We start from the raw sequence: 24,564 nt of genomic DNA on the forward strand, positions 1-24,564 counted from the left end.
TGGTTTCAGGGTGGGAGAAACTTAAACCAATTTGAAGTGGAGCATATTCTAACCAGGCCTGGGAACGTTCAGATTGACCTACCCTGGACATTTATGAAGTAGGAAGAGCTAAGATGCATGGGAGAAGCAGGTGTCTTTCCTGCTTTAGAAACATGATCCATTTACCACATGCAAACTCATTCCTGTCTTGTGGGTCAGTTCATTAACAAAGAATCATAAGGTAACATAAGATTCAAATTTTCTCACCCAGGCTGGGCTGCTCTTAGGACTCCTCCCTTGGGACTGCTCTGCCCACACCCTAGATCCTCACTCCACAGGTAGACCCTCCCTGGTGCCCTGTACCAGTGTAGGCAATGAATTGCTTCATTCAGTGAATCAGCAGAACCCACTCAGCTTTCTCCCAGCAGGATTGACACTTGGTATCCGGGTGGGGCATTTCAGGCAAACCCCGTTGGCCTGTTATGCTATGGTTAGCATGATATATTATTCACGCCCCCTCCTGAAAAGTGACTGACACCCTCCTGAGTGGATCAGCAGCTAGTGGTGTGGAGAGGTGTGGAGAGTGGCTGGAGAAGGTAAAGGGTCATGCTGTATGCATAGCAATGCAATGCTGTGATTGCTGATCAGAACGGAGTGCCTTCAGCGGCAGTGAAGAACAGGCAGATGATGGCCTGTGGGGTGTTAAGTGGAGGTAATGTTCAGATGAGAAGAAAGTATTTGTTTAACAAGATTTATGCTGTGTCACCAGCTCTTGCTGTTTTATCCTGCAACTTGTGTTATTTGGTATTTTTCTTCAAGCCCCAGGCCCTGGAGCCAGGTGATTAGATGAGATTTTCCATTTTCATTTTAAAAAATGAAAGTTTTTTGCCCTGTTAGTTGTGGAGAAAAATTGGAAGACATGATCCCTTGTGACAGGGTAGCTGACTCACTAAAGGAAATTGGACTCAGCTCTCCGGGTCCAGGCCTGGCTTCCTGCTGGGCCAATGAAGAGGGCAGGGCAGCATCTGGGAAGCGGTAAGAGGCCTGAGAGTGACTTGAGCAGACTGGTTCTGTGAGGAAGAGCATTTCCTGGGGAGGACTGGAAAGCAGGAGTGTAGCAGCCTCTGACTGGGGTCCCCAAGCTGGAGAGCCAGGGTTGAGGTGCTGAAATGGGGAAGGAGCAGCAGAAGGAAATGTCTGCTGGCTGTAATCTGCAGAGCCGCAGCCAAGGGCTGGAAGTTGAGGAGGAGAGCAGCTGAGGGGCGTCTCCTTGCTGCCTGAACTGGATCCCAGAGGAACCAGGAGAGGCTCCCAAAGGAGAGGCTGTGAGGGTCCCACTGGGAAGAACTGGCTTAGGGCTGGAGTGGCTGTCCTGGTGGAGGGACAGAGGATAGCTGGGAGAGTCCAAGGCTGGCGGAAGACACCAGGACGGTGAGAACAGAGCCACGTTCTTACAGATTCAGTGCGTGGGCCTGACATGGACGACGTTGTGGCTGGGGGCTCTTGCACTGCGTTTCGGTTAATCAACTAGCGTGGACTTGAGGATGTGCTTGTACTGGACTTACTGGGCCCTCAAGAGGCACCCGGAGGTGAGGCTACTTGCAGGGCTGCCCTGAGGCCACAAGGGGGCGCCTAGGAGGAGGCCATTTGATTACACCCCTGTACACGCCAAGACCAGAAGGCCAATAAAGAGACCCGAACCCTGGTTATTTGTTAAATCTCGTGATTTTGGGGGCCCTGATTCAGGACTTCTGGGCGCTTGGGGTTGGCCCTGCTCTTTTCTCCTGTTATGTGTGCTGCAGTAATGTCTGGAGACCCCTGCGAAGCCGATTGTGCTGGGCTCTTTGTGAACATAGAACCAGAGACCATCCCTGCCCTGAAAAGCTTGTTGCTACTGCATTGCAGGGGCACCTGGGAGCCCCAGTCCCCAAGCAGAACCCCTCTGTGCTAGTTGCAGAATCAAAAGCCAGCATGCAGAGGGTTAAGTGGGAAGGGGTGGTACCCAGTGGGACTTAGCACAAGCTCCCCTTGGAGCACAACACCTTCCCAGCCCCCTCGCCAAAAAGTCTCTCCAGCCACCAAATCTCAGGTTTCTTACTTAACAGGCTGGATTCTTCCAGGCCATTTAGAGGCCTTCACATTTGCTCCTTCATCTTGAACACGCCCTGGGTGCTGACAACGGCCCTTTATCCCCAAAGCGTTTGTGGTGCTTCATGTGACCCGCTCCCCTCCAGGCATTGCATTCACTCCAGTTGTTTGATGTGATAGTTCTTTTATTTTTTAAAGTTTCAGGACACTTGAGTCCTGCGTGGCGGGATAAGAGGACTATTGAGAGAGCGGCTTTCATAGCCCCCCTTCCCCATTGGCCGCTGGGTGAATGATGGGCTGAGAAGGGGGTAATGTGGGGGAGTCTGGGAAACCCTTGGGCAGGGGTGTGTGTGGAGTGTGGCTGCTATTTCTGAAGTCTGCTCTTCAATGTATTGCTGTGTGAGATTTATCATCTCACACGCACACAAACACACGCACCAACACACACAAGCAGGCGCAGTACGTGCACATGCAAACCCAGGGAGACATTATCAGCACAGCACACTGAGTGTTGCCAAGTGTAACCCAGGAATCCTATCCCCATCACCGGGGAGGACCATCCGCCCATGCTGAGACTATACACTGCGTTTGGGATTTGACCCGTAGTGTCCCTCTGCCAGCAGCATCCCTGCCTTAGAAGCTGGTTGCTCTATAGTTGTCTCCTTTCTCTCAGGGCTTGTTGGTCCTCATCACTTTTTGATGGGGCGGGGTGACGGGTCTTCCACAACTCCTGACAAATCCAGGGAATATCCAATAGGCCTCGTCTACCTTTGGCTTTTCCTCCAAAAGTTTCCCACCGTTGCTAACTAACTATGGTTCAGTTCCATTGGGCATAGTGATGGTAGGGGCCTGCTCATTTAGTGCAGCTAGGCAACATGCTGGTTAAAATTCCAGCCACTCCAGGGCTCAGTGCCACCGTGAAGTGAGCCGTTTAGGAACCTGTGGAGAAAAGAAGCATTCAGGTGCATCTATCAGATAGATCTGTCGAGAGAACTGCAGGTGATGGCAGCTCATGGGGCTTCGTTACCTTTGAAATGTCTTGAAACCTTTAATGAAACTGGAGGGGAGCTGAGAAAACTCTGAAATAATTGAGAGATTTAGTGTTGGAAAGCACAGAGTTAAAGGGAATCACAGCCCAGGAGCCCACAAGAGCTTGCTGGTGGGAGGCGGAGGTCTGTTCCCACATCTGCATTAGACAGGAGCTGGGACAGCTTGCCCTGTGACACACAGCACCAGGAGCTGCACAGTCCTTTGCAGGAGGTGGAAAACCCACCTCCCTGCTTCCCATGACTACCCACACAATAGATACCTGGGCGCTTTTTGAGGAGAACCAGGGACAGCCCCATTGTCCCCCTCTGTGTCACACAGATCCTGTGCCCAGGCCACGGGCGAGAAATGGCTGAATGCAGGATGTCTGCCTAGCACGGACCCTCTCTCTGCAGTGGGAAAGCCTTGAGCTTGTGTGCGGCCCCAGCACCTCACACCCTCGTGGATGGATGCAATTCCTGGGAGAAGGCCTGGAGCTCAGGTCCAGTTTTACTGGCCCCATCCGCGGCAGTCTTGCAGCTGCCCAGATTGCCACTGGAGCATCTCACAGTGCAGCGCCTCACATTTGGAAAAAACCCAAAAGCCCCTGCTCCCAGCAACAAGGTTTGGCACTGTGGGGTGTCCAGAATACACTGGTACAACTGTGGCTGCGGTACCAGAACAGTTCTTTACTCTACAGGTTCCTGTACTGCGCCCATCACCCTGGTGTCTGAGCACCAGAGCAGCTGGAGTGTTAACCAACATGTCCAACTGCGCAGAATGATACAATGCAACAGAGCTGCTGTCCTCTCCTTTGAGCTGCCTGGAGCCTCGGTGAAACAAGGGGCAGAATCAATAGCCATCTTCAACAGACTATCCCCACTCCCTGGCCCCAGGGAGGAAAGAAAGGGCTACAGAGGGTTTCCTGCAAAAGACAGGGTCATTCAAGGCCAGCTGGGTGGGCCGTGGGGACGGAGGGAAGATGGGCCCCACTCAACGTTTTAGCTCATGAAAAGTAATTCGAGATGAGCAGACACGGTGTGGTGAATGTTCTGCAGTGTTTTCACCCAATTCACTTGGCCTGTGGCTGCACATGCCTCTGGGGTTCACTTTCTGCAAATGTGCCAGGGAGACCAACCGCAGGAGTTTATCATCATTGTTATTCTTTGCATTGTGGTGTTCGGTGCTGTACGGACGGAACAAAGGGACAGTCCCTGACCCCAGGACACTACAGTCTCAGCAATCTTTTGTCCTGTCAGCAGCTTAGTGATTTCTGGTCTCTAACTGGAGCCACCTGAAAGAGGCCTGATTTTCATAAAGCACCGAGCACCTGCCCCCTGAAAATCAGGGCCCTTTCATGGGTCTCCTGTGGGGCCTCCGAGAGCTGCCTCTGTCAGGATTTGAACCAATGGTGCCTCAGACTGTAGACAGTTTAAAGCTGGTGCTTAGACCAGTCAAACCCAGCGTGGCATAATACGGGTTTCTTGTCCCTGTGTGAGTGCCTCTGCACTTCTTTAGCAGCTTCTCCCTGGGAGGATTTTTATCCTCCGCAGGGAATTTGGTTCATCTCTAAAAGGGGACACACTCTCTCTCTCTCTCTATCTCTATCTCTCACATGCACATACACACAGACACACACACACACCCCTTGACAGTGCTGGGTTTGTGCTAAGGTGGCTCCAGGTGGTGCCTTTGCATTTGTCACCTGGCTGCTGATCAGCCTGTGGCATGGTGCTGCCGGCAGCACTCATTGCTGTCGGAAGTGTGTAGTACATGACGCTTTCCTGCTGCTGTGGAGGGGTCTATTTCCGTTCTCTCCAGCTGAGCAGCAAAAGCAGCAGCAGGAGCAGCAGCCTGAAAATCTCCCTTCACTTCCACAAGGCTCCATTGGTGAGTGTCGGCTGTACACTGGGGATCTGGGGGTATGTGGAATGATACAGGAAACAGGTTGGTGCCAAGGGCTGAAGCCACCTGCTTCCCCTGGATGCCAGGATCAGGGTGGAGAGCTTGTTGGATCCCTCCCAGGGGGGCTGTTTATTTCTCCTATTGTTGTTAGAAGCTTTAAAGGGATCTAAAAGCAACAGCACCTCCTTATCCTGCCTTCCCCGCTGATGGTGCCAATGCCCCAGTTCGTGATCTCTGGGGGGCGGGGGGCCCTGTGTGTGTGCATGTGCTGATTGACTCTCTGATTTCATTCACAGGGGCCACACTGCATGGGGAAGGGTTTTGCTCAGATCCATTTTAGGGCTGAGATAGGCAACACGTTATGCCACACACACAGAGCACAACAATTCCCCCCTCCCCCCTTTGAATAGCCAAGGGCTGGGCGTGCTATGATGCTGTCAGATTGTACAGGGCGCTCTGCCATAGCTGGGTATCCAGGCTAACTCGATAGCCATGTGGGGATGTGCTGGGGCATTGAATCCAGCAGTCTCATAATCCCTGATCACATCTGTTCAGTTATCACCTCCCTCCCCCTGCACAGATTATCATGCACATTAAAAGCCTGTTCCCTTCCTCCTCTCTGGGTAGCTCTTTCCTTTGCCTTTTCCCTAAGCTGCTTACAGAGCTGGCCAGTTCAGGGAGCTGTGTGGTTTGGGGAGAAGGAACCAGCAATTGCTTTTTTCAAGCTGAGGGAGGGAAGGGGAAGGACGTGGATCCCCTGCAGACATCCCATAAGGCAGGGCTTTGGGGTCCTTGGGATCCCTCCGTCTCTGTGACTCCCCCTCCTTCTCTGTGGCAGGATCATTCAGCACAGCTCTCTTCTGCGCCTCTGGGTGCTATGCATCACATGCTACCAGCACAGCACATTGTGCTCTCTGATGCGGTGTGCGTACACACACACGCGTCTCTGCTTGCCATGGAAACCTTGCCATAGCAACCATGCTGGAATCCAAATTTAAACGGGTGTGTGACCCCTTCCTGGTAGCCCAGCAAATGGGCTTGATTCTCCTCTTCCTTCATCAGCCTTACACCAGCGTTGCTCTTTTGTCTTACATGGTGCTAATTCTGATTTTCACCAGCGTGGATGGGAAAAGGATCAGGACTGTGCAGTAACTGCGATAAGATGTAAGATGTGATACCCCCTTCCCTCTCCCTCGGGTGTCAGTGACCAGCCAGAGGGACAACAGACGAGATTCAGGCCTGTTGGGCCCCTGCTGTTGTATGTACCTTCACAACACCCCTGAGAGGGAAGGAAGTTCAACGATCCCCAGTTTACAGATGGGAGCTGAGGCCTAGCCAGACACCGGGTATGTCTCCATGGGGAAACAAGCTTTGCAGCATGGCCGCAGCTGGCCTGGGCCAGTTGACTCGGCTTGTGAGGCTTAGGCTTCAGGGCTGAAAAATTGCTGCATAGCGTTTGGGCTGGGGCTGCAGCCGGGCTCTGGGATCCTCAACCTAAGCAGGGTCCCACAGCCCGAGCCCGACCGTCAACACAACATTTTTAGTACCTTAGCTCGAGCCAGCTGACCTGGGCCAGCTGTGGCCATGCTGCAGGGCCTGTATCCCCTGGGGACACACCTGAAGTGACTTGCCCAAGGTCACCTGGAAAGTCTGAACCCAGATCTCCTGAATCCCAGAGTAGAACATTAAAAGCTGGACTATTGCAGAAGGGTAAAAACTATATATATTTTTGGGGGGGGAATGCTCATTTTATTTAAGGAAAACTTGTGGCTTTTAGCCCCCACATATGATCTACTAGAGGGACTATTATCCTATTACCCAGACATTTAAATCTGCTATTCCCTCACTGAGACATGACAAAGAAACAAAAGATGTCATATTTGTGAGGCCTACTGAAAAGCAGTGATATTGACCAGGGCAGGACTGAGTGGGCAAAGCAAGCACAGTCACTTCTGACCCAGGAGTCCTTCCTTTGCTCATTCACCAACTTTTTAATGAAAAGAAAGGGCTGTCACGCTCTGTCTTCCTTTAAAACTGTGATCGTGTTCTCCTGGATTTTCCTGCAGGTGAATTTCTTTCGCATTGTGATGAAGCTGGAAGATTGGATCATCTCTGCTCAGAGCCCTAGTCAAAGTTTTTAATTAATATTTTTACTAGTTCCAGTTTGCAGTTTGGTTTTGTAATGATGGAACAGGTCTATCAGGGCTACTGGTTTTGGGAGGCCTATTGGCCCATTATTTAAAATCAAACAGAGACCAATAGAACTCAGCAGAGACTTTATTAAAATAATCTAATGGGGCCCTATGGACTTGCATCTGGGAAGCTGAACACATTTTGAAGAATTTACAAAGAAAGTCTTTAAAGGGCAGTGATTTTAATGCCGTGCTTATGTAGAATCTTCTGTAGTTCTCACTTAATGGATGGTAGCAGGGATGTATTTGTAACCTGTTTTATGTTTCCAGCACTTTTCTCCTGCATCAGACAGTTCCTTAAAAGACTTATCTCTGCTTCCGATTGGTGCAGGGAGACTATAGTCTTAGAAGATGCCTATTTAGCGAGATTAATCCAGACAGAATATTGCTACATATCAGATCAGACGTGTCCCTTTGCTTGGCGGAATCACACAAGTCATTTAAAGTGTCGCTGTCCTTTCAGCACTTTCATTTAGCAGAGAAGGAACCAGAATCCATCACTCAGTCACAGGGGGGAAAACACAGTCAGCTGGGGAATGATGCAATAAAGCCCCTCGTTAGAGCAAACAGGGTTAAACCACTGACTCATTTAATAATATCAACACCTAATATCACATCTCAAGATGTCTATAGCATCAAATCCTTCCAAGGTGCCTCACAAACTGTTACATGCACAGAATTCACTTCATTTATTACTTGCAAGCAGCCACCTCTGGGGTGGAACATGGCAGCTGGGCAACAGCCCATAGTAATTCTACATTCCAGTTTAGTACAGGAAGCTAAGGAAAGCGTGAGTGGTGTTCTCACTGACTTTAATGGAGTTACTTGGATTGATACCAGCTGAAAATCTGACCCTGGGATTGGATGACATAACCCTATTGAGAATTTCCTGGGTTTACTAAAGTAGCCCAGAAACTGCTTGAAAGGAGTTGCTCTCGAGGGGAAGGCTTCAAAAATGTAAAAGGAAAAGGGAAAAAAAGCCTCTTATGCCATAATCATTTTCAAACAATTCAGAATGCAGGATCTGAATGGAGCTTAGGCAAAGTTTTGCATTGGTTCTCGTTTCAGCCAACCAGTTCCCCCTCTGCTAACAGAGGGGCTGGATCCTCAGCAGGTGGCAATTGCCACAGCTGAGGATTGGGCCCAAGGTGACCAGACCACTGAGGATTCCCAACAAGAAATTAAGATGTCTGTTCTGCTTGGCTCCCTTCCGACCTCCCTATATAAACCAGACTTCCCCTCATCCACTTAGACAGGGAAGCAGCCGCTCATCTTGCCGCCCCCGGGAGTCAGAAATGGCCAGCTCCACTCCATCCCATGAAACCACCATAAGAAATAGACCAGGTAGATTTTAAACACTTTTGAGGTCTTTTATTCTAATATCTGATGGGCCAGGATGTGAGTGCATCATATACTGGAGCCAAATGCTGATGCATGGAGACAAGGCATTACAACATTGTCATATCTCACTTTGCCAGACCTCATCAAACAGACTTTGCCAAGCCAAACTAGGGGCCTGATCCTGTTCTCATCAATGTCATGAGAGGAACTGTGGCCTTCTGGGGGAGGGATAGCTCAGTGGTTTGAGCATTGGCCTGCCCTAAACCCAGGGTTGTGAGTTCAATCCTTAAGGGGGCCATTTGGGGAACTGGGGTAACAATCTGGGGATTGGTCCTGCTTTGAGAAGGGGTTGGACTAGATAATCTCCTGAGGTCCCTTCCAACCCTGATCTTCTATGTTACCATACTCCAATATCCTATACATTACTAGGGCTTACCATACAATTTCCATTCCAGAAATGGGCCAGACCTAAAACCTGGGGTCTGAGCTGCTACAAAGTTTAGGACACAGATCTGAAGTTTACATTTGTCCCCTAACACTACCATGGACCCACCATAAGCCCCCAAACTTCAGGTTGGAAGCTAAACAGTACATCTTAGGGCATATCAACCTGGGTCCACCTTAGGGGACCAGACCAGATGCTCCTCTCTTTCCTTGCTGATTTGTGCTGACATCAGTCTCTTGGGCCTGATTCTCCTCTTACTCATGCTGATATGAATCCGGAGTAAGTGTCCTGAAGTCAACGGGGTTACTGCAGTGACAAAGCAGAGCACATGACAGCAGAATCAGGCCCCTTGAGCTCAGGAGAGTTAGAAGCTGGGGAACGGTAGAGCTGGGAGGCCAGGTTGACCCTGGGAACTCAGACCAAGATCCGTCCGTCACATCAGTTCTCTCTCTCTCTTCCCAGCCGGGAGGGTGGAAGGATGTTTTCAGTGTGCCAGCCAGATGTCCCCCTGAACGCTCCATTCCATGAGGGCAAGCGGGACCCGACGCTGGGCATGGCCTTCCTCGCTGAACGGGAGCTCATGCAGGACAAGAATTTCAACTTTGTGGCGGAAGGGTATGACAGCAATGAGAACTGGAGCCAGGCGGTGCTTGGGACCCAGATGGAGGGGGGCTCTGGTCGGATAGAAAACACAAATCCAGCTGATAATCTGGTGTTATTAGTGCAGAGACAGACAGCTCAGGGCAGGCTTAGGGATGCTCCCCGAGGGCTGAAGTCAGACGAGCTGGGCCTCTCTAAGGAAAATGTGTGCAGCCCCCCCAAGGGAGCCGAGCTCAGCGGTGCCGAGGAGAAAATGGCTACTGAGGACACGGCCGAAGAGTGTGGCAGATTGGCTGGCTCCCCCTTAGAGGACAATGGCTATGCCAGCAGTTCCCTCAGCATCGACAGCCCCGACAGCAGCACCGGCAATGCCTGGGAGGCACCCACTGCTGCCACCAAAGACCCAAGGAACCAGCCACCGCCTCCGGGGCCTGACGCTGATCCCGAAAACTCCTCTGACTCAGACACTGTCTTCCCGGTGCTGGCTGAGGCCTTCCAGAACCTCCAGGACAAGATGAGATTCAAGGAGCGGGAGAAGGAGAAACACCACATCCACCTGGTGATGTATCGGCGCCTGGCCCTGCTGCGCTGGATCCGCGGCCTCCAGCAGAAAGTGGTGGACCAGCAGAGCCGGCTGCAGGAGAGCTTCGACACCATCCTGGACAACCGCAAAGAGCTCCTCCGGTACATCCAGCAGGGCGTGGTGTGCCCCAAAGCACCGGCTCATGCTGGCCTGTGAAAAATGGTCATCTTCCATCTGTCACAGTTCAGATCCCTCCCAACTCCCCAAACCTTACTCAACTCCAACCAGTTGTTTTGTCTGAGCACAGCATCCAGGATTGGGCCCCACAGAGCTTTGCAGTCAGCTCCCAGGTTCTGCACGGAGGCTGGTGTGAGATGCTCTTGCCTTATGCACCCAGGGATTTCGCGAAGCATGAGGACACCAGACCTGACGAACGCCACATGGTATTTATGAGCTGGCACAATGTAGCTAGAAGCACGTTCCCGTCCGTTTCAGTACGTGGCCCTAGCTGAGAGCACAAGTAGAAAGTCCGACATGTGCCCCAGCTAGTGGCTGAGAAGTCAGGGAACAGGAGGGGTTGGTTCCATTTGAAATGAGCCTGATTAACCCTTTCTCAACCCCACCCCGCATGCCGCATATCCCTCTAGCACAAATCATTAACCCTTCGCCAGCTGATCAGCAGCCAGGATTTACCAATGTTCCCAAGACCCCACTCTCACTAGAGAGCTCACCTGAGACCTGGGGCCACTAGTGAATCGGCATACGCCAGTCAGCAAGCTAGTATCTGATTAGTTGGCAGGAAGGTTATTTCTGGGTGGAATGTTCCCTCATAACAATCCCCCTAAGAATGGTCTTATCCCTTATGTCAATCTACTGACCTCTCTCTGCATCCATCCCACGTCCTTATCTTTCTCTCTGTCCATCAAAGCTGAGCTGCCTACACAGAGGCCCAATGAGTGCCAAGAGGCTCTCAAATTTCACTCTAAACCCATAACCATTTAGTGCTTCGAAAGTAATCTGTCAGCAACTCCCCAACAGGCTCTGCAATGCCTCCTCTCATCTCTTTCTCCTTCTCCCCCTGTAACCATCTCATCGCCCACCCTCCCACCCCCGTCTTCGCTATGTGTGACTGCTCCACCTCTTGCCGGCCAGCACAACTTCAGCCGCTCTCTGCATTAGCTGGATAGCCGTTAGTCAAGGGCCCTCTGCAGACAGCTCCCCTTACTGCTGCTACAGCTGCTGCTTTCCCATGCCCAGGCTCACCCTGCCTGCCTCTTCCAAAGAGTGTTCTCTAGACCCAGCCAGTTGGGTCTGTTGGTTACTACAGCTCTGAACAGGGCACAATTCTCTTCACAATCCAGCTTTGCTGAGGTTCATGATCTGATACTGATCTTTGAAACCCTCCCTATAATTCTTTGAATTAACATTTTAAATAGGAATCCTATTCACCATGGCTCTGCAATGTTAGGAAGGTTTGGAATTGCCCCCCAAATATGTCCTTAGCATGGAGTGTGAATCTACACATGAAAATCACTGTTAAAATCAGAGATGGGAGAACTCCACTGACCATGGTTGGAATCCACTGGAAATTCACGACTTCTGTGCGGAGATCTGAATGCAAAGCTTTTAGGTTGTCAAGGTTTCATTTGGGTTCTAGCCTTCAGAGTTTTCCCTCCCCTTGTTGTTCTAGAAGCCGTGATAAGAACTGCTGGAAAAAGAGAATCTTTATTCATAGATTTAATGGGCAGAAGGGACCATTGTAACCATCCAGTTCTAGCCTGACCTGATGAATTGCAGGTGACAAAGGTGCTTTGCAGTCAGGTTATGGTTTGCATTGCACAGGCTGCAGGTTTCTCAGGAAACTTTTTACCTCACCTCTGCACCATCTACTACATTTCCCATGAAAAACAACACTTAAAATGGGGGGTCGGTGGGGGAGATGTTTGAAAGAGCCCATATCAAACCTTGAGCCATGAAGCTCATGGAAACGCTGGATTTTCCCTTCTCTAACTCAGATGGTAGGGCTTGAATCGGAGAGTTGAGATGCAGATCGGGTTGTTTTGTTGGTGGAACATATAATTGCAAGTGGTGCATGCTGCTCCCACATGTTCATTGCTGTGACGGGAATGAGCTCACGACTACATTGTGTGTGTCTTGTGTTGACAGCCAATGCCTTGTAAGAAACAGACTGTGCATGTCCAGCAAGTGCTGTAAGAATCGATGGGTTGCATATGCTTGGGGATTGTAATCTGCAGCAAAGTGTGATGTGCTCTGAGTGTAAAAGTCCATCTGGTGACAAAGGCCCTTGATTCAGCAAAGCATTTCAGCTCATGCTTGAGTTCTTCCCTATTTGGCAATGCACTTAAGCTCATGCATACTTTAAGCATGTGCTCACACTGTAGCTTTTAAGGCCATCTGACCTCCTTCACAGCACGGCCAGATCATTTCACCCAGGGATTCCTGCAATAAGCCTGGAACTTCTGTTTGAGCTAGAGCATGTCTTTTAGAAAGATGTCCAGTCTTGGCTTAATTCCCACTGACGTCTAGTTACACATGAGTTTAACTGCTTTGCTGATTTGAGATGGGCTGATGAATTGGGGTCAAAGAGAGAGACTCATACTACTAAGAATTGACCTCAAAATGCTTTAAAATAGGTTCAAGTTTCGTTTGACTAACATTTTTTCACATTCAGTATTACAATATATTGATTTAGATTTTTTATTTTTGATATATATATATATATATATAAATTACATGCACGCACACACACACACCTATCTACCTACAATATATATTTCAAAACTTAGGTGCCAAATCAGAAAAATCCCCTAGTAATAACCTTTCTCAAAGCTGTGCTGTTTATGGTCTATTAATTTATTATTATAAAGTAAAGAGAATAACTTTTCTAATCCATTTTTTCCAAAGAAAAATCCACATACAGAGTATAAGAAGTATAAGAGAGATTAAAAAGAGACTGTTGTGTTTATTTGGTATATTTTCTTAAAAGTGAATTTGCTCCCTATTCTATTATTCTATTTATTGTACTGTATTAGGGGAGGCAGTGTGGTTTAGTGGCAAGAGCAGAGACCTAGGAGTCAAGAGACCTAGATTCTGTTCCCACCTTTGCCACTGACCTGCTGGGTGACATTGTGTGTGTCACTTCACCTCTCTATGCCTCAGTTTTCCCATCTGCAAAATGGGTGTAATGGTACTTAACCCAACAGAGTGCTCTGAGATGGACAGATAGATTAAAATTGCTATATAAAAGCTATTTATTATTATTATTAGATTATATTCCATGCTCGCTGCACCTTCACAAAGCTGCAGTTGATGCCTACAATAACTTCCATTTTGCACCACGTTTCTTCATATCTTCCAGTAAGCAAAAGCGAGGACATGGTCCCATAGCCCTCACTCACTTGTGTAGTTCCAGGAAAGTCAACAAGACCAGGCACGTGACTAAGGCTTGCTCATGGGGAAAGCGGTTGTAGCAGTCAAAGCTGTGATGCTGACCCTGCAATCTTAGATTGTAAGCTTTGCCTTCTTGTTATACAGCTATTCAGCACCTAACACAACAGGGCCCCAATTCTTGACTGGAACCTCTAGGTGCTACCACAATATAAATTAACAGTCAGTGGGGACTGCTGGGTCAGGTCCTGTAGAGAGCAGAGAAGCCCCACTGCTGTAATAATGAAACACCTGTAGCCTGGGTTTGGGGAAAAGATGAGCTAAAATGGGTGACTTTCTTTAAGAATCAGTTTTTAAAGAGGTAGCATCCAAAATGCAAGAAGGCAACCAAATCTTTTCCTGGCATCACAGAAGAAAACCTGCCATCTGCCTCCTGGCCAGGAGGATTCCAGACTCTTTGTGAGGAGAAGTACCTTGCTGCTCAAAGGCCATCACTGCTTTCATGTTTGCTTCTATTCTAGGGCCTGCTGGCTGTTGTCTGTATCACTGACATGACATATTAATAAAGTTTGGAGATAAAAAACAGATCCCACAAAGTACTCCTTTAATACTCTTCAACAGCTGGCTATCGTACTGCGCATGATATCTTCATCCTGCTCCTGTTGGACGCCAGGGGCCTGCGTTTACCTCACTGGGTAGAACTAATGGAAGGCAATATACATTGTTGCAACGGATGTTCCAGCCTTCGCCTGCATTTAGTTCACGTGTCTGGAGACAGAGCTGTACGAAAGAGCATCCTGAGAGCTACTAGTGGGAAGTGAGTATACGGCACTGGGTACTGGAGTGGTGCTGCGGTGGTAGCATGTCGTCTCTGGACTGGAGGACAGTCAAGGTCACAACTTGAGGGTAGAGCTGATGTAGAGAGCGTCACGTGCTCAGCATCGTGCCTCTTTCCAGAGTGACCGCCTTCTTGTCAATGCTCAGAGCACAATCAGTGGACAGCCTTGTAACCTTCTCCTCCAGCCCAAGCTGTGACATGGGGCTCTTGATGGCTTAGATAAAATCAGAGCCAACCCTAGTCAATATGGGTCCAATAAATATTGATATTGCCCTCAGCGTCTGCCACTATCCATTCATTATCCCCATTTCACAGATGACAAACTGATGCCTCGAGAGATGAAATGACTTATACCCAAGCTCACGTACAGGGTTGATGGCCGATCCAGAAAGAGAAGCCAAAAGTCCTGACTTAAAATCCCCTCCTCTAACACTAGACCATGATCCCTTTCACTTGGGTTTCTGGTGAGGATGGTTCGCCCTAGCTCCTTCCGTGGCCCCACAACAGGGTCTATTCCCTGCCCCAGCCCTGCTCACTCCAAAGTGTGGGGTTGCTTTAGAGCCCTTGAGGTTCCTGACTGGACTGGTGGTGTACAGCTCAAGCCCCACTGTGCTTCCATAATACCCCCATAAATGATGCCTGGGATTCACCGACTTCCTGGCGTTTATGCATCAATTTCACTCACCTCTCCTGCTGTGGCTCATTTCAGGGCAGTTGCTGCTTTCTTCTCTCTAGCCCCCACCAAAGGCAGGCTAGGAAAACATCCCAAAATGCACTGGCTGTCATGTCCAATTGTATAAACTGCAGGACAAAACATGGCAAGCAGAGTGCAGAGCATGACAGGGAGTGAATAAAGCTTGCCTTGTCAGATCAGCTTATCGTAGCTGATTACAGACAGCAGGAGCTGCTGTCCCAGAAACCTCAAGTTTCATGATTCATGTCAGGAAGTTAATAGTCAGACGGGTTTTCAAGCAGGAGTGAGAGTTGGGCCCTGTGACAACGTGGCACATCTCACGTGGCAGCGTGGTATATGACCTGAAAAAGTCTGGCCGTGCAACAATGTGGCATGTGTCATGTGGCAGCAGGGCACATGACCTGAGATGGTCCAGCTATGAGGCAGTGCGGCCCAGGTCACGTGACAACATGGTACAGTACCCAAGATGGGCCAATCACACAAGAATGTAGCCTATGATCTGAGAAAGTCTGGCTGTCTTACAGCATTTGCACGTGGTCAGATGGAGTCCAAGTAGGAACATGAACTGATTCAGGTTGAAGCCTTGTCTACACTGGAGATCTGCCCTGGTTTCAGACTTCGACACCTGTCCAGTGCTGTAGGTGCATCACTGCAAACCCTCCTGCTTGCAACTGGGATGAGCTGCACCTGGGTCTCACCTTGGGTCTTACCAAGGGGGTTCAGGTGTTGCAGCCTGGCTGGTGGCTGCAGGTCAAAATGTCTGGAATTGAGGCCAGGGCAGACAAGGTTTCACACTTCCTGAAGGCCAATGTCCTTTTGGAGGAACCATTTTGTGTTGCATCTCCCAGATTGGACATGAGCCCATCAGACACTTCAACACCAATGTTTTCCCATCTTCCAAAGACAAAAGATGCCATAGGGTTGGGCGCAAAATGATTAAAAAGCCAGCATTATCCAGCTGAACAGCTCACAGGGCTGAAAGTGAGATAGAGTCTTTTACCAACAGGGACCTGCTCTGCACCCAGGCCATCTGATATGTGTTCGGGAACCTCTGTGAAAATCAATCAGTTGATACTGATGCATTTCTAGAAGACAAGGCTCCACATTAGAAAACCATCACAATATTTGCCCCACTGATCATCGGCAAGTTCAGAAGAGAAACCAAGGACTGGCTCTGTCTGGGGCTGAGCTCACCACGAGGCGGAGTCATTCCAAGTCAGTGTGGAGGAAGCTGATGTTGCTGATGCTTGGGCTGTATCTACTCAGTGGTTGAAAAGGTGGAGTTCAGACTCCAGGGCTGGTACAATGGCAATACCAATCAGACAAAAAGCTGACATGGGGCTAAACCAGAAGCTCAGGATCCCTGCCCCATGCCCCCAGCCCCCAAAGTAGTACTCCAGACTTTATAGGTGTGTCTCTGAAACCAAGCCCAGCAATCAGTCTGTCTCCCTTCCTGTTCATTTACCTACCTGGTGCAGAATGGCACTATAAACACCTGCACAGAAAGGCCCAGTGTTGTAGGAATTCCTCTCTGCGGTCCTCTGCAATTTGCACGTACAATTGCGCGTGCACAGTCCCAGCGAGAGGCACGTGCACAGTGCCAGCTGGACAGCTCTGGGCCCAGGGGCACACACAGCGTCCATGACATCCCAGATGCGGTGACGCTTGTAAAGCATCAGCGGCCATTTAACTTTTAAAAGTCCAAGACAGAGGCTGCTCCCCACCTCCTAAGCGTGAGCAAAATGGAGCTGGTGCTAACTTCTGTGCTGTTCCCCTGGTCTGGTTTGGTTGCATTATTTACCATCCTCCTATACCAGGATGACTGGATTCCCTGAGCTCTCCAGTCCCACCTGCCCTGCAGCTGTTGGTTAATAAGGAGAGATGGGATGTTTGCTACAGGCAGATGGGTGGCAGATAAAACACCTGAGTATTGATCTAAAAGTGACTTTGCCTAGGGCACTGCAGAGATTAAATAGAGATAAAAAGGGAAGCCATACCAGGCCTTTGAACCTTCCCTCACCTTTCCGCCCTCTTCTTTACAGCCCTGGCAACCTGTGGGGAATTCAGAGCTGCCATGGCCATTTTTAAAAACAACTCACACACCAGCCTAGGCTCTGTTTGGCACCCAGGGACGGGCAGCTCCGTCGGAGTGGCTTTGTTTTTTATCCCTGGGTTCACCACTCGGTGGGGGCTCTCAGGAATTTTGCCCTCAACATCTGCCAATTTATTAGGAATTGTGTGTGCTCTAACTTTATTTGTCTAAGGAAGGAACATTTTCCATTTTGGCTTGGGCTCTAATTCCAAGCGTGCCTGCCTGTGGTACATTCGCTCAGACAGGGGTTCTGCAGGATTAAGAGAACATTAGACCCCGGGCTGTCTGCTGTCATGACCCGCAGAGAGAGCGGGTGATTCTCTGTTTATCTTGGTCGAGTGTTTTATATAAATAATTATTTCCAAGGTAAATATTGTGAAAATCCAGATTATTTGCTCAAGAAATGAAGGAATAACTCAGGGAGCAGATCAAAGGGGTAGATCTGCTCCATAAACAAGAAGCTTCCTTCTCGGTTATTGTGAAGTTCCCTCTGCTCACGCCCTCAAGTGCTGTTTTTAAGAGATCCAGTTTTGATTTGCAAAATCAACCTCATACCGAGTTTCCAGTCCCCTCTAAATACCCAAACAAGATTTGCAAATTAATGAAAACCCCTCCCAACTGCATGGGAAAAAAAGCCCGACTGCATGCCAACTTCAGAGTCCACCCGGGCTCCTTTAACATTTCCAAGAAACTCAGATCTAGGGAGATTATAACTTTGCAAAACAAATTCCCTTCATGCCGGTCTTTACAATCGGTGGCCTCCATTATCAACCACACCCAGCCTGCTCTTCTCAGCCTCCCACTGTCCTGCCCTCTCTGAAATGACTCTCATTGCTGCCTTTGCCCTGTTGCTAACCTTTGATCTGCAGGTCAGGCCAGTGACCTCCCAGCAGGATAGATACAGCAGGCAGGGGGCCAGAACCTCACCTGGTGTAAAGGGCAGCAGCCACTGAAGTAATTGGAGCTATGCTGATTGACACCAGCTGAGGAGCCGGTCCAGTGCTTTCTTTCTCTGTCATTGTCCCCAGAGAGGCAATGAACCCAGTGAGGTCTCCTTGCCATGCCTGGCTCTGGAATTGCATTCCCCATCTCCCTTCCACTGCCCATGCACCTGAGGCCTGCTGTTTAGAATCACCTCCATGGCGGGGTTTTTAGTTAGTTTTTTCTTTTTAAATCACATGTTATTTCCCAGCCAACGTAACCCCAGCTGACGCAGCTCTGACCTGCGCTGCGGGCATCAGAGGTCTTGGGTTCAAATCTCTGTGCCAATGCAGACTCCTTCAGTCACTTCCCACTTCTCTCAGTTTCCCAACTATAACACAGGACTCACTGCCCTGTCCCACGTCACAGCAGTGTTCTGAGAAGGAGTACACAGAAGATTGTGAGGGACTTGGCTACTCCAGCATCAGGGGCCATGTAAGTACCATGGAGAGACAAGCATAAAATGAAGAGGTAATGGACAAATATGATGCTGAACTTGGGAAGTACCAATTGGCAATGAGATTTTCCTTTCTTTCTCACCACCCCCCAAAGTCTTTTAACAAGTGTTCTGGCCCAATTCCACCCACTTTCTGCATGGGGAGGATTGCAGGGTTGGTCACTTCGTGATAAAACATATAGGTGACGATCCGTTAAATATTAGCTTAAATAACAGTGCCTTTCACGTCAAAAGGATCTCAAAGCCTTTACACACTGTGGGCCTGAGTCTGATCTTGTGTATGCTTCATGTAGCGCCATTGATTTTTGCAGAAGTGCTCCTTGTTTAGGGCCTGATCCAACGTCCATTGCAGTTATAGGCATTTGAACTTGCATTAGTGTAAGTGGGAGCAGAATCAAGATACACGCATGCACGTGCAAACACACACGCGCATGTGCAAACACACACATGCACATACCACTGAAAGGCAAACCCTCTGGGGCTGGGGGTGATATCTTGCACGCAAGCATATCTCAGCAGTACAGGAGAAATTTTAGCTAATGACCCCAGGGCAGGGGATCATTATTTGCTAGCCACAACAGACAGGGCCATTTGTTTTTTAAGGTCTCCTCTGAAAGTTTATTGTTATTATATTAAATCCTTGTAATCTTGGACCGATTTTACTGCACAAAGCAAGATTTTGCAAAAGTGGCCTTTCTTTGAAAATTAAAATAGCTTTTTTTAAAAAAAAAAATCAAGTATTTATGAAGGTTTGATGGGGAATATTTTACTGTGTTACTTGAATCCATCCTAACTATTTCCAGGATTTTGTAGGCTTGAAATATTTGTTAAAAATAAGATACAATGGGGCAATAGTTGATGCCAGGAAAGTACCAAAGAAAATTAATCACCTTGAGCCATTAGTATCCACAGATGCAGGCTGAGATGTATTTAAAACCCTTTTCCACTCTGAAAAGTGACTGTGAAAATGACCTCAAGGAATTCCACATTTAATGCGTCTCAGACGCTTCGAGATCTAATGCACGCCATTTGTTAGTAAAAGAAAGATTCTTCCCGCTCACCCCCAGAAATGTAAACTCACTCTGGGATCTAAGGGTCAAGCAGGGCTCTGGCCATGTTGTGCATCTTCACCAGTGAAAGGCTACAATATGCCCATGGGGACACCTACATAGCCCCATTGGTTTCCAGTTCTGTCCTTGGTACCATCTGTGCAACCTTTGGCCATCACCAGGGTTGCTCAGATGTAACTGACTGGCCCCATAAAGGGAACTTAGTGAACTATTCTGTTCATGCACAACCTCTGGGTGCCGAACTCCCTGCCCATCAGGTGGGTGGAGACAAGGTAGAGCACGGAGTATCCTTTATTGGACCAGCTTTTGGTGGTGAGAGAGACGAGCTTTTGAACTTACACTGAGCTACCCCAACTCTGCATACAAATTAAGTGATTAGACAGCTTCATGTCTGTGCATGCTATTAACCAGGTCTGAAAAAAAGTTGGAGGCTGGTTTTATAAGTCAGGCCCTAATGCCTAATATTCTAAAAGCCTTTGCTCAGTGGGCCGAGCTGGGATAGAGATCCCTTCCTTGTGAAAAGAGCCAGTGGTGTCGTCGGGAGCCATTGAAAGCCCCCAGGGCTAAGGACCTGTGACGCTGTTCCCTGTACTTTGTAATGTCTTGGGGTAGGGAAGGGGTGGGGCAGTCTGTGTGAGTAGTTTGTCACCCGCGGTCATGCCCTGTTGCCTGTTGAAGCAAGGCCTTTACATAGCCAGCGGTTCCATTTGCCTTCCAATTTAGACCCAAATGCACATGGTTTATGTTGACAGTGGAGCTCCTTTTCAGAGGGACGGAGAACCTCCAACCCAGCCAACATCAATGGGAGCCACAGCTCAACATCAGGGATGCTGGCACCTGTCCATTGACATCCACCAAACTCATTTCACCCACCACTGATCAAAGGCTCATGATCCTGGGCCAAGCTGAGTGGTTTCTGAGCAGCCCTCTGGACATGAAAGGCTCCAGTGCAGGATGATCCCCAGAGCTCAGGTATTTTCCCTTGCTGAGGTGACCATAGGACTCACAGCTCCCGCTCTGGTGAGGGAGGCAGTGAACCTAACTAGTGCCTGCAAACAAGTCACCCTGCAAGCTGAGCTCATCCCCTTCCAGGATCCCTGTGTGCCTCCATGCTAAACGCACTTGCTGCAGCTTGGGAGGTCTCTGGAGGATGCCAAAGCAGAAAGAGGAGATCTCTTTGTTCCCGGTGCCGCAGGCAGGGCTCAGCCGTGCTGCCTAAGGGCATCTGGACAGTGGAGTTAAGAGCCCTTTTTGTGTAGCCATCCCTTTATCCTTCCATGAGCTATGTCGATCTTGCAGCCCCCTTCCCTGGACGGCAGAAATTGCACCCACTTGGGACGATGGCTGCACTGCTGCTTGTGCTCCAGGCTGAACCTGGGCTCCAAACTGACGTGTGGGCTTAAAAGCAAGAAAAATGGATATTGTCAGTGCTGGAGAATGGGGGAGCAGAGAGAGCAGGTACCATGAGCCTTCCACCCCTTAGCCTACCCTTGCATGGGGCCAGGCATCAAACCTATCCTCCTCCCAGGGTGAGGGTCACCCCTGTCCAGAGGAGACAGCACAAGGCAGCAAAAAGCCACTTCAGTCCCACATCAACCTAAGCACAAGGATCAGGGACTTTTCATCCAAGCCAAAACATTTTGCAAAGATTCATCAGTTTTTGTGGTCCAGGGGCTGTCTGGTCACTTCGGATAAGAGAGAGAGGGGGGAGCATCCTGGATTGAAACTTGAGCTTTGTGATCCAGAACCAACCATTCTGCAAAACTGTTGGGAAGGTTTTGGGTTTGTTCCAGTGCAAAAATGAAAACAAATTTCGTAACCTCCCAAGCTGTTGTGAGGCAGAATTGTTGCCCTGCAGACAGCTGTAGGTTAATGATTAAGAAGCGGTTTCTACTCGCTGTCTCCTGGCAAGAGAAAATGCTTCTTATCCAATCCAGATTCATTCTCATACAGCCCCGGGCCAGGCATGATTGACCCTTGTGGAGAGTTCAAGGGCCAGAACCAGAGACAGCCCAGGAGTGCCTGGACTCCAGATAGCCACAGCTCAGAACTTTTCAAATCCTGGTGGCTTTGCTGCACTATTCATACAATGTTCTCACATGCAGGCAGTACAGATTTTGCAGGCTGTAGGACTGATCTGAGCTGCATTCCTGGGAGAACCTGCAAGCAAAGGCACTTACTGTTCTTGCTGCCCTAAACCAGTATGTTGCCCAAGGATCCAGATGTTTCCTTTCTGTCCTAGTGACCAGGAGTTTCTTCAGAGCTGAGATTGCCCCTTGTGGCATGGTGCCACCTTGTGGTCAGCGCATAAATCTAAGAGGAAGTGGCAAATGCAAGAGACAGCTGCAGAGCCAGACGGTTGAGGGGTTCTCTGGATCATGCCGAATTGGGTATCATCCATTATGGTGCCGACTGAATTGTTAAATTAAAGCATTTATCTGAAACTGGAGGCTTCGTGATTCCTTGAGCCTTCTATACCGCACTTGCCTGACTGAGAGCAATAAGGAGTTTTCTTAAAAGAACAACCACTCTGCTGCACCGGGTTTGGTTTTTATCTGTGGAAAGATGAATGATATACTGGGGGCAATCAAACAAAATGGCAGGCCCTCTGCAGAAGCCCCTTGGCATCATGCATGTTTCATGAGGAACCATCAATGAGACGAACAAGAAACCTGTTCTAGTGATGCGAGCTGCACCCATATAAGACTCGGATCTTTTAAGGCAATCCTACAACCTGACAGTGCCCGTGCATTTCATTGGGCAGTGGTGACCTCTGTTAAAGTTAAACAGAAACAAAAAAGCACTCTGAGCAATTTTGTGCCAGCCAAGGCAAACATGAGGCTGACATTTCAGCTTATTAGGGTTGCAAATATTGTGTTAGTGATTCGAGCAAAATAGCTCAGCCCTCTTGCTATCCCGGCATGCCTTGGTGTTTGGCTGTAACAGGACTCATCATGATTTACGTTTTTCAATCTCTGGTTCTCACTCATCTCTATCTTGTATTGGTTTTAGACCCATTGCGGTAGCTGTGTAAAAACACAGTCACCTCTGCCTGCAGCCAAAAAGGAAAATACAGAACAGAGAGCAGGTTGCAGGCAGATTGTGAGAATAGCAGGGTCTTGTTTTGTATTTGCCATGCCTGTGTTCCTAAAATGTCAGACCATGGTTTGAAAGTCTCCGTTCACAGTCAGGCAACATGGCACATTTTCACACTGCAGAATGCCTCTAAATATAGACACTCATATGCCAACATATCCACATGCTGCTGACACACATGATCACTCAAGTCACACTTAAAAGGCTCACATCAAACATACACAGTTACATGCGTACATAGAGTGCATGCACATCCACAAACATATTACTTCATGTGTGTATATGCACAGATCTACATGTACTCTCCCCTCCAAAGACAGATCCCACATGTATACAAATACACATGTGCGTAGGTTTCACTCACACACTGACATTGCTATTCCCCAGCTCCTTAATTTTGATGTTTCTCTTCTGAAACTGTTTCCCTCTTGTCTCTTTTTCAGCAGCACCATGATGAGGCAGATACGGAGTGTTTAACTACACCATCGTATCTGATGAAAACCCAGTTTGAGACTGCCTTCTTTAATGATTCCGTTGGAAATGTAGCTGCTTCCACACATCTCCCTTCAGGGTAGAATATTAAGCAAGAGCAACTCGGCTGGAAATTCAGATTGTTTTCGTGTCTGTTTTCATTTACATTTTAATGATAGAGAAATCTTATAAATCGGGCTGTTTGCCGCACGGCTCCTTGGAAAAAAGAAAAGCAACAGCCCAGTCCCTCCCCCCACAAACTCCTGTAGGTGCAGAGGATTTTCCATTCACTTTTTGGGCAGAGAAGGATTGGGAAATTGTGTGTGTCTCCTTTATGATTTCTTAAAATGGATGAAAGGTGCAGATGTCAGATCCGCAGGGGCTGCAGACAGATGGGGTTTCACTGAGGTCAGTGGAGCTAGATTGATTTACCCCAGCTCAGGATGTAGCCATAATGTTTTGTTTTGTTTTCGATGGAAACAAGAATAGAAGTAAAGAATTTGGCCAGAATTAGCGACATTCCTTCCCTGTTGTTTAGGCAGAGCAGCTGGAGTGGTTACTATTATTACTATGACAGTAGCAGCGAGAGACTCCCCGGTGCTAGGTGCTGCACAAACATATAGTAAGAGACAGATCTGAAGCAGGGCCGGCTCCAGGCACCAGCGCAGCAAGCAGGTGCCTAGGGCAGCCAACGGGAAGGGACAGCATGTCCAGCTCTCCGGTGGCAATTCTGAAGGACAAAGCAGTGGTGGTGGAGCTGCCGCCGAAGTGCCACTCATCGCAGCTTCCTCCCCCCGCCCCACTGCTTGGGGTGGCAAAAACGCTGGAGCCGGCCCTGCTCTGAAAAACGTGCGAGAAGACAGAGAGAGATGAAGTGACTTGGCTCAGGTCACAGAGCCAAGCACTGAATGCAGGGTCTCCGGACACAATCCAGTGCCCTATCCACTGAGCCACACTGCCTCTCCATGCCTTGGTGTTTGTGGCGGCTACATGATCACTAGTTGTTCCCCTCCCCCGCTAACTATATCAATAATCATGTTGGGGTGTTATTGCCACTGGGATTGTTAAGGTGCCCATCTCCATGGTATCTGGTTTAGCACCGATCTAAGGACTCTGGAAGCACCTTTGGATCCCAACCCAGCACCTCAAATCCAAGTCTCTTTGGATGTTTTATCTTGGGAGAAGTGGCGGATTCCAACCCCTGGATCCAAAGCCAGGCCTCTGGGCTGGTGCCAGGGTAGATCCAAACCTAGAAGGGACTCCCCCCCCACAAAAAATTTCTGGTTCAAAGTTCTCATGTGGCCAGACTCTTGTGAGAATACTTTTGGCTCAAGATGGTGAAAGAGAGAGAGAAAGAG

The 24,564-nt window shown here is 48.9% G+C and overlaps 2 protein-coding genes across 2 annotated transcripts in view; one reads left to right on the forward strand and one right to left on the reverse strand.

Moving 5' to 3' along the window:
* Positions 1–20,653, reverse strand: part of LOC116817044 (protein argonaute-1) — a 207,907-nt gene extending 187,254 nt beyond the window's left edge. The window contains exon 1 of the mRNA XM_075060734.1: positions 20,647–20,653. The gene's annotated coding sequence lies outside the window, so the exon portion shown is untranslated. The remainder of the gene's footprint in view (positions 1–20,646) is intronic.
* On the forward strand, positions 4,875–12,836 carry C25H1orf216 (chromosome 25 C1orf216 homolog). Its single transcript, XM_032766808.2, has 2 exons — positions 4,875–4,983; positions 9,439–12,836. Exon 2 carries the CDS (start codon positions 9,455–9,457, stop codon positions 10,313–10,315), a length of 861 nt encoding a protein of 286 aa, XP_032622699.1. The 5' UTR covers positions 4,875–4,983; positions 9,439–9,454; the 3' UTR covers positions 10,316–12,836.
* Positions 20,654–24,564: the final 3,911 nt, after the last annotated feature.

The sequence above is a fragment of the Chelonoidis abingdonii genome, chromosome 25 (assembly GCF_003597395.2).
Source record: "Chelonoidis abingdonii isolate Lonesome George chromosome 25, CheloAbing_2.0, whole genome shotgun sequence".
NCBI lineage: Eukaryota > Metazoa > Chordata > Testudines > Testudinidae > Chelonoidis > Chelonoidis abingdonii.